Raw genomic sequence first — 15959 nt, 5'->3', positions numbered from 1 at the left:
AAAGTTTTCAATATACGTTTTTGCGTATATAAAGTTAAATTAGATTTTATTTATAACATTTTTTTATGAATAAAATAAAATAAATATTCTTTGTTCAGTGCTTAATTCCGAGTTACGTTTAAATTGAATTTGTATTACAAAAAGGGAATATAATCAAACAGAAATCGAAAATAGATTCTGCGTTAAAAAGTAGTAATAAAAATTATATGATTTTATAATATTTTAACAGTACGACTGATGTATAAAATATGTAACAATTTATTAAATTAGCTTATCAAATAATTCATAAATAATAAAATAACTTTATGAAGTAAACTGTCTATACATATAATTTTATATAATACTAACTAAATGCAATCATTGAAATAATAATTCGTATTAACTGCGGCAGAAAGAATGCTGTTGTCTTATTTCGTATGTATTATAATTTATATGAACGAGTAAATTGACGATGTAAATAATAAAGTCTTACATATCGTATATTTTACGCTTAACGTGAAACGATTTATGTGACAATACGTATTTTCTGACAATACGTATTTAATCTGTAATTCGAGACAAAGAACGATTACTATACTGACGAGTAACTCAGTGAAAATGGTGTTTCCATAATAGTTCGACATTGTGTGACAAATATTACCAACATTAGATGAACATTATTTGAATCAACTTGTGAAGTTTGTTTCTTTGCATTTTTTGATTTATTTAAAATTACTATTTTATTTTTTATATATACAATTCATATATACAATTAATTTATACAATGTATACAATTACGTGTATATGTATATAATATACCATTTTATATATATATATATATATATATATATAAAATCAGTTATTAGTATTTATATACTAATACAAAACATAATTAATTTTTTTTAGTGAGAAAACCTCTGAAATAATACAAAAGCATTGCTTATTTTTCTTTATACTAAAGTTGCAAGAGGTAGATGGTAACTTCTGAACTTTTATATGCGCGCCAACGAGAATAATTCAGTTCACATGCGCTCGATTTTTCACGTAAGCACACAACTGCACATATGGCTCTATATATATAATAGTTGAAATATTAAAGATCTATGGTATACAAATATTTCGAGAGAATATAAACGTATAAATATAGATTTGCTGCAATTCTACTTCACAAACACTTAAATTTTGATGTACTAGTAGCGTAATGTAAGCTAATATAAAGATGTACTGATGTACTCGTAATATGTGCTTTGTGTATTTGCAGAAGAAAAAGTAGAACAGGGTAGAAATATGCAAAAAAGAGTGAGAAAAACATAATTTTACATTTACATATAATAACAAATTATAAAGTGCGATATTATTTTCTAGATATATTTGCATTTTATAAGCTATGCTTTCTCTTATTGTTAGTCATGTCTAGAGTAATTGTATTTATCTTTTCTGGAGTACATATACGTGTACAAAGAAAAAGTATATGAGTTTGTAATATAAAATAAAATGTAATTGTATTCAAAGTGTTGCTCAATTACAAGAAAGTGAGGAAGACAGGAAAAGAATGCTAAACTAATATTTAATCAGAATAGAACAAAACAGAAAAAATGTTATTACTTAATGATAACCATATTGATTTTGGCCGTCAAGAGAAAACAATTATTGTTTATATAAAGAAAGTATTATGGTGTTTATATAAAAGAATGTGTGTGTGTGTGTGTGTGTGTGTGTGTGTGTGTGTGTGTGTGTGTGTGTGTGTGGCGTATGTGCTAATTATTTGAAGAATATAGCATAATTTCTATATTTTATAATTTCTATTGAAAATCTAGTGTTATTCATTTCTTGGAACAGTTAAAAAATAGTAAGTAAGTTCAAAAAACATTATCTTTGTACATGCCAATTATTTTGTACATCTTTTGAAATTATTTTTCAAAGAGGAAAAAGGCAGTTAAACTGCATTTCTCAAATTTTTAATACTTGAATTATTAATTCTCAACGTACCAAAAATACGCGAAATATAGATGAAAGATTATTTCATTACTTTACTTCTAAAAAGTAATTCTAGTATTAAATGTAAAGCACAAGTTGTATGTACAACATTATTGATTATTTAATATAAGCTGACTGAGAGTAAAGGAATTTTCAGCACTTTACTGTTACTAATATTTTATCGGTTAGCTGCAAGCCGATGAGAACTTTTCATCGCCGCTATTTCCTGAGAACTAACTTTCTGGCAGTGAAAGATGGCTTTGTTCGTAGAAAATACGATGATCACGAGACGCTTGGGAAATCGAGGAAACAATTTTCTGCTTTTTTTGGAATAAAATAAATCGTAGAATAGAATACCGACGTAATTAAACCTTCTGTGTCATCATTAAAAAAATTTTAAGTTCAGATTTTGAGTTACAATCTCGATTAATTATGTAATAGCTATGAATTATAAATAGTACTCAAATAAAATTATAAATTTTTGGTTAATAATAGTTAACCACAATAATAGTTAAACACATACACAATGACATATTTTTTTAATAAATTTGTATTCTGAATTAGAAAAGTATTACTCTCCTTTTTATGTAAAAAAATGATCAATAACATAATACATTTTAAAACAAGAGAGCTTCTATGTCTTTTATATTAGTGAGGGCAAAAATCCACGACAAGGAGCATTGAAAAGCCTCCGATGCATTTTAAAATTATATATTTTCAGATAAGTTGGATGGAAGCAAAGTTGGTGCAAAAATATGTGAAAACTGGACAGACATGCAAACTTTATTATTAGTGACAACGGGTACATTAATGAAACGATATTTTCATAAAGTTGATAGGATCGGGACATTTTCCTCTTCCTTGTTAAGTTAACAGCTAATTGTGATCTAGATCACCACGAACAAAAACAAGAAGTTTGCTCCTAGAAAGTTTGAAAGAAAATCAAGACAACTCAATCAAAAGATGTACAGAGGAGTATGGAGGAAAGATCAAAGCGAAATAATCGTCGTATATAACGTTTGGAAAAATTTACATATAGCTACAGTATTCTCAATCAATATCGAGATAATCAAAAGTCTACGTTTAAAAAAATATTAGAAATATATCTCACAAATATAGATAGAACTGTATATATACGCGTCTTAAATCGAGATGAAGATCATCACTGTTGGAAGAATGAGCTGTTTTAGACTGCTATCCTGAAAAGTACTCTTATAACTGAGATTGAAAAGTACTCTTATAAGTGAGATTGAAAAAAAGAAGATAAATATGTAACGACACTGTTCGAAGCAAATATTTACGAAAGAGTACGTGAAAAAACAAGAAAGAGAAATGTCTTACCACTGCAATCTCATTTTGTCGTAGAAAGGCAAAACGAGCGAATTAACAATTACAGCAAAGAATATTAGTAGATTTGGCGATTTTCTCTCTCCTCGATTATTTCTTATTAGCCTATCTGTACATATAACATCATATGTATATATATATATATATGTGTGTATATATATATATATATATATATATATATGTACATAAATACATTAATTACCTCTAAACTATTATTTTATGGAACAAAAATAAACCAGAATACATAATTCTTAAAGAATTAATTAATAACTACCTCGCTTCTTTTGTAAGCGATAGACGAATAATTCTATAACTGATATCTTGAAAAATAAGGAACAAAAATTCAAAATAAAAAAAAAACAAAAATTTTCCAAAAAATTGGAAATATTGTTTCCAAAAAATTGGAAATATTGTCTCTGCCTCAAATCAAATTAGTGCAAGTAAAAAGGCATAAAAACTGCAGTGGCAGCGTTCAAACTAGCGTTTAGATCTTTTCAGCAACGTCATTCACTAAATCGTCACAGTGTGCGGATTGGGGCGAATCCTCGGCTACATCGGCGGACGACCGTCGGTGGGGGCCACCAGCATGTCGCAGTCCGGGTCAGGTGGACTGAACGACGCTCAAGGACAGAGCCAAGCTGGACAAACAATGGACAGTCAACAGACAACTTGCCAGAACGGTCGTGCTGAGCCACTTGCTGACACCATAAAGCAGGATTTATCTAACGGTTTTGAGAATCGAACGATGGATTACGAGAGATTTACCCAAGAAAGGACACAACATACTTCAGTTACTGGGCAAGTTCAGGATCAACAGCCACAGTCGGTTTCACAACAGCAGCAGCAGCAACATCAACTAGCGCATCCGATAGCACAGTATCCGTCAGGAAGAAGGCAATCCGTAGGATTACCGGAAGATAAACATCCTTCAACGGGTCAACTACCGCCCCCACAATATGCTCAAGATAAAAGCAACGCGGATAGAACTCAGCACGTGTCTCAAACCAGCACTCAGACAGTACCAGTGCAAGTGCAACCGCAGTTTGCACCTGATTATGATCAAAATCAATATCCACAGATACGAGGGCAATTTGAGAGGGGGTCACAAATCTATCCGCAAACGCAATATTCCGATAGAGCTGGTTACGTAACAAGAGATGTCACTTATCGTGATCCGAATCTTTATAGTCAGAGTGGTACAACGAATCCAATGTTCACTGGACAGGGTCAATACGTAACGGTTCAACATGGCTCACAGATACCTTCGCAATCTGCTAGTCCGCAGCCACCTTATTATTCGGGTGTAGTCGTGCCACAGCCACCGACTGGTTATGCTCAATTCGGTACTCAGCCACAATATTCTTATAGTCAATATCCGCAAACGGTCATAAACGCTGTACCGTACAATCCACACTCCGGTATCTATCCGGCTCAGCAATATCCTGGCCAACAATCGCCGAATCCACAGAGATTTTCGCAAGAAATCGGCCAGTATCAGACGCAACCGATCATTCAGCCAATCGCCCAAAACGTGACCCATGGAATCGCTATCCAGACGACGGAGCGACCTTGCCGAGGACCGAAACCGATGGTGCCGCCTCGTGGCAATTCTAAAATCACCACTCATGATCCTGGACATAGAAAGTCTGCTAGCGTTGACGTACCAGCATTACAAAAAGCAAAGTATGAGTCAAACCCAACTGCTCAACAGGATTCGATTCATCGTAGCGATGGCGCCATTATTGTAACGGGCACATCAACCGGTCCAGACGGTTCGGATAGAAGATACTTAACCACGATTAATCAAAATCCTAGGACAAGACAGGATGGTTTATACGTGGATACTAATGGTGATCAGCCAGGGAGAGAGAAACTAGTCGATACAATTGCCACCGAATGTGGTTTATACGTTTCCAGATCGGAACATAGGAAATCTGTATCTGTCGATGTGACTACTAGCTTTCAAAGACGTAACGATACGATAACTTTTACATTTCCTGGTGATGGTAATCAAGAGATTATGTCTGGAAGAAAAACTACGACTGTAGTAGATGCAAAGAGAATCGAGACTAATCAAATGTTCCCCGCTGAACAAAGAAGATTGGATGCGAGTCTGCGTGTATCACCAATGGCGTTTGATTCGAGACAAGAAAACAGGAAGAGCATAGGAACTGATAGAAAATCCGAATGGGGCAATGTGAGTCCGAATCAAAGAAATGTCATCCCCCCAGAGAATAGACGCTCGGATTATTTTGAGGAGCACCGAAGATCACCTATGAATTTAGAAGGCAAAAGAATGGAGGATGTAAGGAGATCGCCTATGCCGTTCATGCCAATTCGTGAAACGTCTGTTGATCGTGCTGGACAGAAAAGTCCTTCTTTTGTTAGCCAAAACTTTGAGAAAACTAGACAAGAGTTAGCAATCTGGGCAGAGCAACGTCAACGGCAAGAACATGAAAGAAACATAATACAAGGTCCAATATTTACGACAAGTCCTCGTTCTCGTAACCCGTCAGAGGAAAGAAGAGATATCAGATCAATTCATCCTCCGGATGATCGCAAAGAATCTAGAATGTCTCAATCGGCCTTTCAACCTCTTCCTAATATTAGTCAAAGCACTATAATGGAGCAACGTCGACATCTAAGACATGTTAGCGCCGATCTGACAAAACATATGGAACTCTCGAGAAAAGATTTTGACGAGCAACCTATTACAGGTTCTGTAGTAAATCTTGGCTCGGTAGTCAGTACTGCTTCATCACAGAGAGCTAGTCCGAATCTTTGCCATCAATACCCAGCTCTCAGCGAAGCGAAATTGGACACAAAAGCCATGTTAACTGTAGTAACTGATTTTGGCGAGTCGACTACCAGCAAACCAATTGATCAAATAGATCATATAATTCACAGTCACCGTAAAAGTCATAATACCTCATCTAACTTGCTCACTCATAGTAAGAGCCAAATGGAAAGCTTACAGAATACATTAGAGAATCAGAGTGAGAAAACAGACTCTCTTCACGCTCAACAACAACAATTACAGAATCAACAGAGTCTCGATTTAATCTCTGAAAAGCTAAGCCAGTTTGAGCGTCAGCAGAGTGATCTTCAAGCTAAGTTGCAATGTCTTCAGAATCAGAATCAGATTTTGGACAAAGTGGCGCAATTTCAGCATCAACAGAGCGATCTCCAAGCTCGATTTCAAAGTTTACAGAATCAAAGTCAATTGAATGATAAAGTTCATAAAATACCTAGCGATTTTGTGCAACTACCGTTGACAAGCGATACCCATCAGGTTCAAGCGAATCCTCTTTCGAATAATCAAGAACAGTCATCAGATAAATCTTGCTCAACTCATCAACCAGCACATGGTCTTCACCAGACGCTTCTAACTACGTACTCACAGAACACCACTCTTCAAGCCTGCCAATCGTCTGTATGCGAGAAACTGACGTCTCGCGTACAACATGACATTTCCGATTCGAATTCCATTCAGATTCCAAACATGTCGCAAATGCCGTTACCATGCCTTCCGCAATTCGATCGTGCCGACGTGTCGCGTACTTCGTTTTCCCAGTTTCACCGACTTCAGTGCCAGATCGAGAGCCACGAGAGTGCTTCAACGACGAGTGCCAGTCTACCTGCTAGCTCCTTTACTGGTACACTAAAGAAGATACCACCGGAGAAACCACCACGGACGTCCTTGATAGTGCAGTCACCAGAAGCCGAGGTAACATTTAAAAATTAGAAATACTTCTATTTGTGTTAACTGTTAAAAACAAAAATTTTTTCAATCTACACGTTCATTATTTTATATTTTATATTAAGCGAGTAATCATGATTTGCTAATTGCAATCACAAATTCTAATCGAAGTGTAAATAGCAATCCACTTTAACGTTTGTAATCTCTTTTGTAGTTAGATTCAAAGTCTTTATGCGAATTTTGTTTGGATGTGTGTTCACGCACGCGGCAAAAACTTTCTTTATACTATCTAGAATGTTGGAGAATATAAGCTCGGCTTGTGGCTGAAGAGATTGCGGCGAGTTGATGACAACGGATGGTGGAAGATAGAGATCTCCACTTGCAGTTTTTGTCGAGCCAGCCAAGTGGAATAAACTTGTTAGATATCAGATCTGATGTTGTCTTTGAAAACTTCGTTACGAGTCCTATGTATTTTTCACTCCATTTTCCATGTCTGGTTTGTAATCTTGACGTTTTTCACAACTATGAAACTCACCAGCATCATCTGACAGTATTGTTATTCGATCAATCACAAATATTGAATAGCGAATGTTACATTTCCTTGTTTTGGATAAATTGACAAAATGGTAAATGGACATATAAGTTCTTTTTAGTTTTTGAGTGACTGCTTGCTGATAAAAAAATAAGATTATCTTACTTTTACAGTGAACAGAAAAAAAGTTATTTAAAAATAACGTAAATAAATCAGATACATGTTCAATAAATCAATAATAGCTATTATTGATAATATATGATAATATGATATATATATATATATCTTTATAAACCTAGATATTAATCGCAATTGAATACTTAATTACGAATAAGATTTTTATTGATTGTTACTGTACAAAATAATAGTTCTTTTCTAAATAGAATAAAAAAAATATGTTTAGAGAACAAATTGATTTTTGTATATAACATAAAGACAAAAATATTATTACTTTGTATATAAACAAATGACATTAAAATTAGTTAGAACAATTATATTATATTTTGTGCATTAATTGTAATTTGTTCCTCTGTTAAAATATAAGTGACTATATTATATTAATTAACAATGGCATGTACAATGACAATAGACATAGTACATCCATAAATGTATCTTAGAATTGTCGTTTGATTATATTTTTTTCTCACATTTGCTTTCTTTAGTAGTGAGTAATTATTTACAAGAAAATGCATACTACAGAAATGATATGTAGAGTCCCAAGAAACAATTTCATGTTTTGAATGATGTTATTTTAAGTATAAAAGAAAAGCTTTTTTTAAAGAAATATATCTGTAATATCTGTTTTATAAAAATATTTTATAAAAAAGAATAGATAAACATATATATATATTCTATATATATAATAAAATTGAATTACTATAGTGAATTGATTTCACATATATGAAAAACTTCAATATTTACGAAAATATATCTTTTGCTTCAAATCGCAAGCTAGACAATAAGAAATTAAAAAGAATTCATGTTTCTAATTGTTACTGTTGTAAAAAATTGTCTTATTTAGCACCTGTAAATTATTATAAAATTGTAATATGTTGCCACACATCATTAACACTTATTTCTTTTCTTTGTACTTTTACTCGATTAAGTAAATTGCAACAAAATTTATTAATAAATAATATGCAATGACAATATTGATTTCTGTTACTGAATTGTTTATTAATAATGCAAACAAATTTATAATTCTGAGATTCTAACACGTTTGCAAATGGATACTCATTTTTTTTTCAGGTAATATCGAGGACGTATGTATGCGCGTGTCGAGGTATTCTCTCTCTATCGAATTCCTTCCATACCTTCATTTCTATCTAACATTCCACCATACCCGTAGCCTCCTTCTATGTGTAGGATGTCAGTGCTCCCTGCTTTCGACCAACGAATGGAAATTCTATACGGTTTGATACATTCATCTCTCGACCAAGCTCGATTCTATGAAAGCATCGTTATCGAGGAGCAGGCTTTTCAAAAATCATTTCTTCCAGGAATTTATTTACACAGACTCGTTTCACATTCGCTGACATATAAATCTGGTTTTACAATTGTCGAATAACATAGACTCATATGTTTGAGTATTTCAATATATTTTTACGAAATCATGTAAAATTGCAATAATATACTCAGTTATCGAGATATTATACTCAGATATTATACTCAATAATATACTCAATTATCGAAATATTTATTATAAAATATTTATTCTTGATTATTTTCTTACACATTAAAACCATTAACTATAATGCAATTTTTTAAAATAAATAATAAAGGAACAATTAGGAGAGAGTGAGAAAATTGCGAATACGGAATAAACGTGTGCAAATAATACATTGTAATAGTATGTGATAGATAATCTTTTATTTCTTGCATCCAACAATAATCTCATATGTATTCAGTATCACACTATAATACGTGATTGTGAAACGTATTATATGCTATTTAAGATAAATATTATTATATGTTTTCGATGTTCTTGATGCAAGAGACGTATGGGACACTTAAGTGAATACTTAAAGGAAAGGTTAAATAAAATTGACAATTATTTATCAATTATACAAGTCTTTAATCTTATAAAAGCTTATTTTATAACTTTTATAGCTAAATAAGCTTTAAACTACAATAATTAACATTCATATAATATTAAGGGGATCCTAAAATTGTCTATTAGCGATTAAATCATATAATTTTTGTTTATGAATTACTTTTTTTCTCTTTTATTGATTCGAAAATTGTTTTTCAAGATTAAAGTACGAGTACACGTATTAATACGTGTCTGTGAAATGGGATTTCTATGAGAACAACAAAAAATTTCAAAATTGAGATCTTCTTTATCATTCTTAGTCTAATATCTGTCACGTGACATTTGCTTCATATAAAAGCTGCGCAATATGTATTTACGAAATAGTAGTCCGTAGACTACATATAATAGTGCACGAAGAAACAACATCTCTCTTTAGGATCCTTTTAATAACATAAATTATAATTTTTAAACAAAAAACAAAACCTCTACCGCATTTTTCTTGCGCGCGACGGATAATTCTGAACCGAGCTTTGCTTTTTTTTTATTTTTGTTTAAAAAGTTATAGTTTATATTCATAATATTTGAATGTTAATTATTGTAGTTTAAAGTTAAATAAGTGAAGTATTTTCTTTAAATAAAGACTTCTTATGTGCAATTGATTAATAGAAATTATCAATTTCATTTAATTTGTCCTTTAGGTATTAATTCTATTGAACCGTTTATACATTTTATTTTTAATTGTTAAAATGATGATGAAATTTATTTACATAAAATATAAAAATTTATTTATAAATTATTTTGTAAGCGGGATTGATTCAATAAAGAAAAGAAGATTCTTGATGAAGAAAAAATATTTCGTTTCAGGAATGTGATGATTTACTAGACTTTAATTGCATCAAAGTTAAATCGGACAAAATTATTTTAAATACCCCGCCTTAAACTTGTACTTTTTAAATCAAAGATCAAATTAAGTGAAGAAGTACTATGATCAACGGTTTATCATTAATTAAATATAAATTGTTTGTCATTAATTAAATATAAATGGAGTTAAATATAAATAGACACTTCGCATGTCGTGTATATCAATGATGAAACGATTGCAGAAATAAAATAGTGTTTAGAATGTTAAAGATAAAAGGATGAAAAAATCGAAAATAGACAATGAACTTTCCCGTACATAAAAACTGAAAGCTTCGATATCTCTTTTATAACATACTTCCCTTTACGATAGTATTATACGGGACTTTATAAGCACCTACGAACTGGTTAACACGTATTCTCTGTGTTTCTCTGCTCGTGATTAAAAAAATCGGGGACAAGCGCAGCGGATTGTTAAATTACATGACTTTAAAGTATGTCAGCCACGTATAACAATTACAGTACCGCGATTGTATCCTAATACCTTTGTTCTGAAAATACTATTCCTCGAATATAGAAAAGCATACAATTGAAAAACTATGTGGCATAAATCAAATAAGATCAATGCACTTGAAAATTATTGAAATTTCTTAAAAATTAAACTTGCACAAAAATCTTGGCCTAACAGTCACCCAATAATCAAAATGTATTCTTGTACTGTGCGCGACCATAGAGTTTTCTGACATCCTGAACATGTGATGTATTATTATATATTATTCGAACGAAACAAATAGAAATTTTGATGAAAGTCAAACTTTGTCCTGATAGATCATGTTGTCGTCAATTTTGCCAACGAGCGTGTATAATATTTGTAAACTCCTTTTTGTTTAAATTTTACCTTCCAATTTTTGTTTCTATTACGTGATCAGTCTTGTTGTGCTTTTGTTTCGCCGGGGTGATCGCTACACCAATCGGTTGTGCGAGCTTTTACAATTCTGTAGTTACTCGTTAGCGAAGTTTTCGCGAAATTCCGAGCGTAACTTTTCATCGCCACTTAGCGCAGTGCTTATAAATTGAGACAAACGATCCCGGTTTATTTGTGCCATCAGGTATTTACAAGGATCATTCGTGCGTGCGTGCGTGCGTGCGTGCGCGCGAGTGTGTGTATGTGTGAGAGGAGGAGAAAGTGAAAGAGAGAAAAGTATACTTTTTATTCTACATATCTGTGGCAGAACATTTTAACTATAATTATTTTATTCCGATCTCAGATTATAAAATCGTGTGTATACGGATTTGGCTTGAATTTCTTCTCTACGCAATTTCACGGACGGCCATGCAAATAATCCTCATCATAATTCATGATGATCCGATATAAATGTGTCCTTATTTTTTAACCACAATTCGCTCTCTCTCCCCTTCTCTCTCTCCCTCTTTCCTTTCCCCTCTTCTCTCTCTCTCTCTATTTCTCAATATTGTGATGATTTTACTTTCTTCTTCTTCCTCTTCTTACATTAGGCCTCTGGTCTGTATTACACTTCTCTTATATGCACGCTGAGTATTCAATTGCCATGAGTATATAGGACCTACAGTTTTTAATGTTAGTTCCAAACAGTGGAGATGTTTCTGTAGGCAGGTTTTCGAGAGATATTTCTGTAGGCAAGGATGCTTTTGGAAGGTTGCCGGGAGGAGACACGAGCGTAAATATTTTGGTTCCTACGGGGGTTGAACCCGGGATCTCTGGTATGATAGACCAATGTGCTGTCTACCATGCCACGCTCGTGCTCTTTTATTTTAATATGTGCAGTATTTTGAAACGCGTATACGCATGACTAACGACAATTTTACGAGAAATACCTCGTAATCGTTGTACTAAAACTCTTTGCTTCATAACTCCATTTCAATGACCTTTAAAAAATTGTCATCGAAAAACTGCAAAATCTCTAGTAAGATCAAATATCACCGAAATCCTAGTTTTCAATTCATCGTCATTTGAATCAAGAAACATGAGTCTACATTAGTACATACAAAAGCTCGTTACGTAAAAGTATTACGGATGAGAATTAAGCAGATTTAATGCGACATATATACAGGGATGAAACTTGGTTTACGTACGAAGTAAAAGAGAAAGTAATAATACTATGAAATTCTTGTACGAGATTTATTTTCCTTTGAACTTTATTTTTTGATTACAAATTTTTCAAAATTTAATTAAATATGGAACGAATAATTATTGACTAAAAATATAATTTTATAGTCTTTTTTTAGTAATTTTCTTTTTAAATAATTTATTTACTAATAATTAAAAATACAAGATAATTGTAATGCAAGTGCAATATATACTCTTGTGCAATGAAAACCGAATAGTATTATCAGTCGAAAATTTAGTCGAAAATACGCAAAACAAATAAATCGATTTGTGCTTACATCAATATTATTACAATTGATGAAACGCAATTTAATGTTGTGAAACAATAATGCAGAAATTATAAAGCAATAGTATGTATCTGTGTATTTGTTATATTGAAAATTTAAATAATGAAGAACTGCAGCAAATTTCAGAATTGTATCGTCAGAAAAGTGCCGCGAATGTAATATTATTATTAATATTGTTACTGCTAGTATTGGTTATTATAAATTATCGTTATTGATATGATCAAAATGTTTCCGGTTATTATGCTAAGCAGGAAATATAAAATACGTGATCCTGTGAGTTAATTTATTCATACATTTGAAAACATACATGCAGATTGACACATTATTATTACATTCAACAAATTGCAGATGTTTTACAATCAGCACGTAATGATAAAATATCATGTTTTTTGTCAGTCTTGTATTATTGCAATCAGCATTGATCTTTCGCATTTTCCAACTAATTTGTTTTCTGCGTACGCTCTTGGGAAATCGACGATATCGCCAGAAACGAGTGGTATAACGAAAACACTAATTACAATTGCGGAACCACAAGTCCGAAACAGTAGCTTAGCAGGTGCAATCGCGAGCATTGAAGCGCGTAATGGATTAATCAGGAAATTTGATCAAAACTAGGGTCAAGTCGATTCAGAGAATAATTAACCATGCATTTATTGTCTTTCGTGTTCAATAATAATCATCCTCATTTCCTTGATTGCCTTTCAAAATTTTTAATTCTCGTAAGTTTTCTTTACTATTGCAAGAAGTGAAATGTATATATATGTATATATACACACACATATATTGTATGTTAATATACAATATATAGCGATATACGAGTAGATGAAGCAAATAAACTGGAGTTATAGTTTCATTGTTGGTTTAAATCGTGTAGTTTAAATAGTGGCATATATTTAATCGAGAATTTATTGCTTTTCTGTCATTGCACAACGCATAATTTAATGAAATTTTCAGTTATTATATAGAGTTCTGTCTTAATTTTCAGAAAAAAGTCTATTTTCAAGAAAATTATCATTTATTAATGTTTATAATAATTATAATTTATTAGTTCATTGCGAAATTCTGTCTCTGATATATATATATATATATATATATATATATATTAAAATATAAAATTTAATTATGTTATCATTTCATATTAAATTACATTTTTTAAATAAAAAAACTACAAATTAAAATATTCTATTAGAGAGAACAAAATGTGCAGAATATGTGATAGAGCGAATCACATTAAGCTCGACGAATTGATATTAAACAGAATATGAGTGTACGTGAATGCGTTTCTCTTGTCTAGAATCAAATATCATCTGCTTTCTGTAGTCGCCTAAAGCGTTCGCTGTAACTGAATAATTATCCGAATGGCACATCGGAGACGTCAGAGGCTTCCTCCGCGAAATGGAATTCCCGTTTCCTTTGTACGTGACCCGCCGATGGATTTTCCCGAGCGATACCCAGAGCTCTCGTGCCACATTTCATTCTGATTGATTTGTTTTCAATTCGAATGCTGCTGGCTCTGGTTCAAGGCTGAATTAATCCTAGTAACGATATAGTCTAACCAATTCTTGTCTGTCAACCAATCGGTAATGGATTTTACTTGCGGCTAATGTCGAAGAAATGTACGCTGATAAGACTTCGTTAAATAAATTTATTGTTGATGAACAGAGAGAATGGTATGTACGTATAAAGATATTAAAGGTATTAATCATGCTTGTAATAGAATTAAAACATCTGTTCTATACTACGTAACAATCATTTGATTCTGATTATTTCTAGTATCTTAAATAAATGATGACAGTGATTGTTGCCTTTCTCTCTTTCTCTCTTTCAAGAATTTTTTTAAATATACTGTAAAAAATAAAATGTTAAAATTAACATTAAAATTAACAAAAATGTTAATTTTAAATTTTTGCACAGCTTAGAAAGTCCATTATACTTAAGTTAAAATTAATATTTTATTTTTTACAGTGTATTTATGTTAAAATATAGTAACAATATATTTTTTTAACCACTTTATGTACATTTTCCTATTTCATTTATAACATTTTATAATTATATATTCTTAATTATATTTTTAAATATTGTCATTATTTGTTTAATTTACTTGCTCTCCAAAATTATTAAATATATCTAACCTGTACATTATTTTTCTATGAAATATAGTATGTTGGATTAAGTTCGCTATTAAATATATCGGTAAAAAGGCATTTCGCGCAAAGTTGTCACGTAATCTGGAACGTGTTCAAATAGAAAATAATTATACGGCATATCAGGTATCGGCAGGTCGACTTAATGCCATTACGAGTTAATAGACCGCAATGCCGATAAATTCGCCGGTAAACGCCCGTCGAAACTTCTTGTACGAGTCAGAGACTGGTAAGTGAGCAGAAAAAGTCAACGGAACTCGAGTTGCAAGATGGTGTTTGGCTTCGTCAAAGTTCCTGTCTTATTGTGTGTCTTCTTTTTGTTTCTTCACGGTTTTATCTTTTTTTTTTATTTCTTCTATGACGGTTTTGTGATGCTTTCGACATTAATCGTATCTCGACCATAGATTTCTATTTTATGCTATTAAACTGCTAAACTCTTTCGAAAAAGTAACTTCAATTTTGATATACGCATGCGTAATCTGTGACGCACATTTGTACATGCGTACATATACGCATCTTGATAAGCTAATATACTTAATCTAATATATTTAATCAATGGGCGAGTTCAAGCCAGCAAAGCGACTAGGCATGCTTGTCGAGCGAATGAGCATGATTCTTTTACCTCTGTATTTAACCAAACGTGTTTAATTGCTCGGCGAATAGACCTAATCCTCGATCCCCATGTCGATTCCCTTGTCATTTCTCACTGGGAATTGCTTTGCCAATTTGAACTCGCTATTTAACAGTATTAAGATCTCCAAGCAAGCAAGAAATTACGTCAGGAAACCATGATTAACCACTCAATTTCAAATTTTTAAGGTGACGATATTCTTGAAACTTCATTCATACGTAGAAGAACGCTAGTAAATTTCAATAGGTCTTGAAATAATTTTGGAAGCAGCACTATGTGTGCTCACTAGATAGCCATGGACAGAATTTAAGATTACATTTGCCCAT

At 32.2% G+C, this 15959-nt stretch overlaps 1 protein-coding gene across 1 annotated transcript in view; it reads left to right on the top strand.

Annotated features, from left to right (window-relative positions):
* The first annotated feature begins 3766 nt into the window (after positions 1–3766).
* The window catches only part of LOC105153748 (uncharacterized), a 292829-nt gene continuing 280636 nt past the window's right edge, over positions 3767–15959 (top strand). The window contains exon 1 of the mRNA XM_011068775.2: positions 3767–7030. Within this exon, the coding sequence (XP_011067077.2) occupies positions 3890–7030 (3141 nt within the window). The 5' untranslated portion in view covers positions 3767–3889. The remainder of the gene's footprint in view (positions 7031–15959) is intronic.

The sequence above is a fragment of the Acromyrmex echinatior genome, chromosome 3, assembly GCF_024713525.1.
Source record: "Acromyrmex echinatior isolate Ae372 chromosome 3, ASM2471352v2, whole genome shotgun sequence".
NCBI classification, from domain to species: Eukaryota; Metazoa; Arthropoda; class Insecta; order Hymenoptera; family Formicidae; genus Acromyrmex; species Acromyrmex echinatior.
This window is presented reverse-complemented; position numbering and strand designations above follow the sequence as displayed.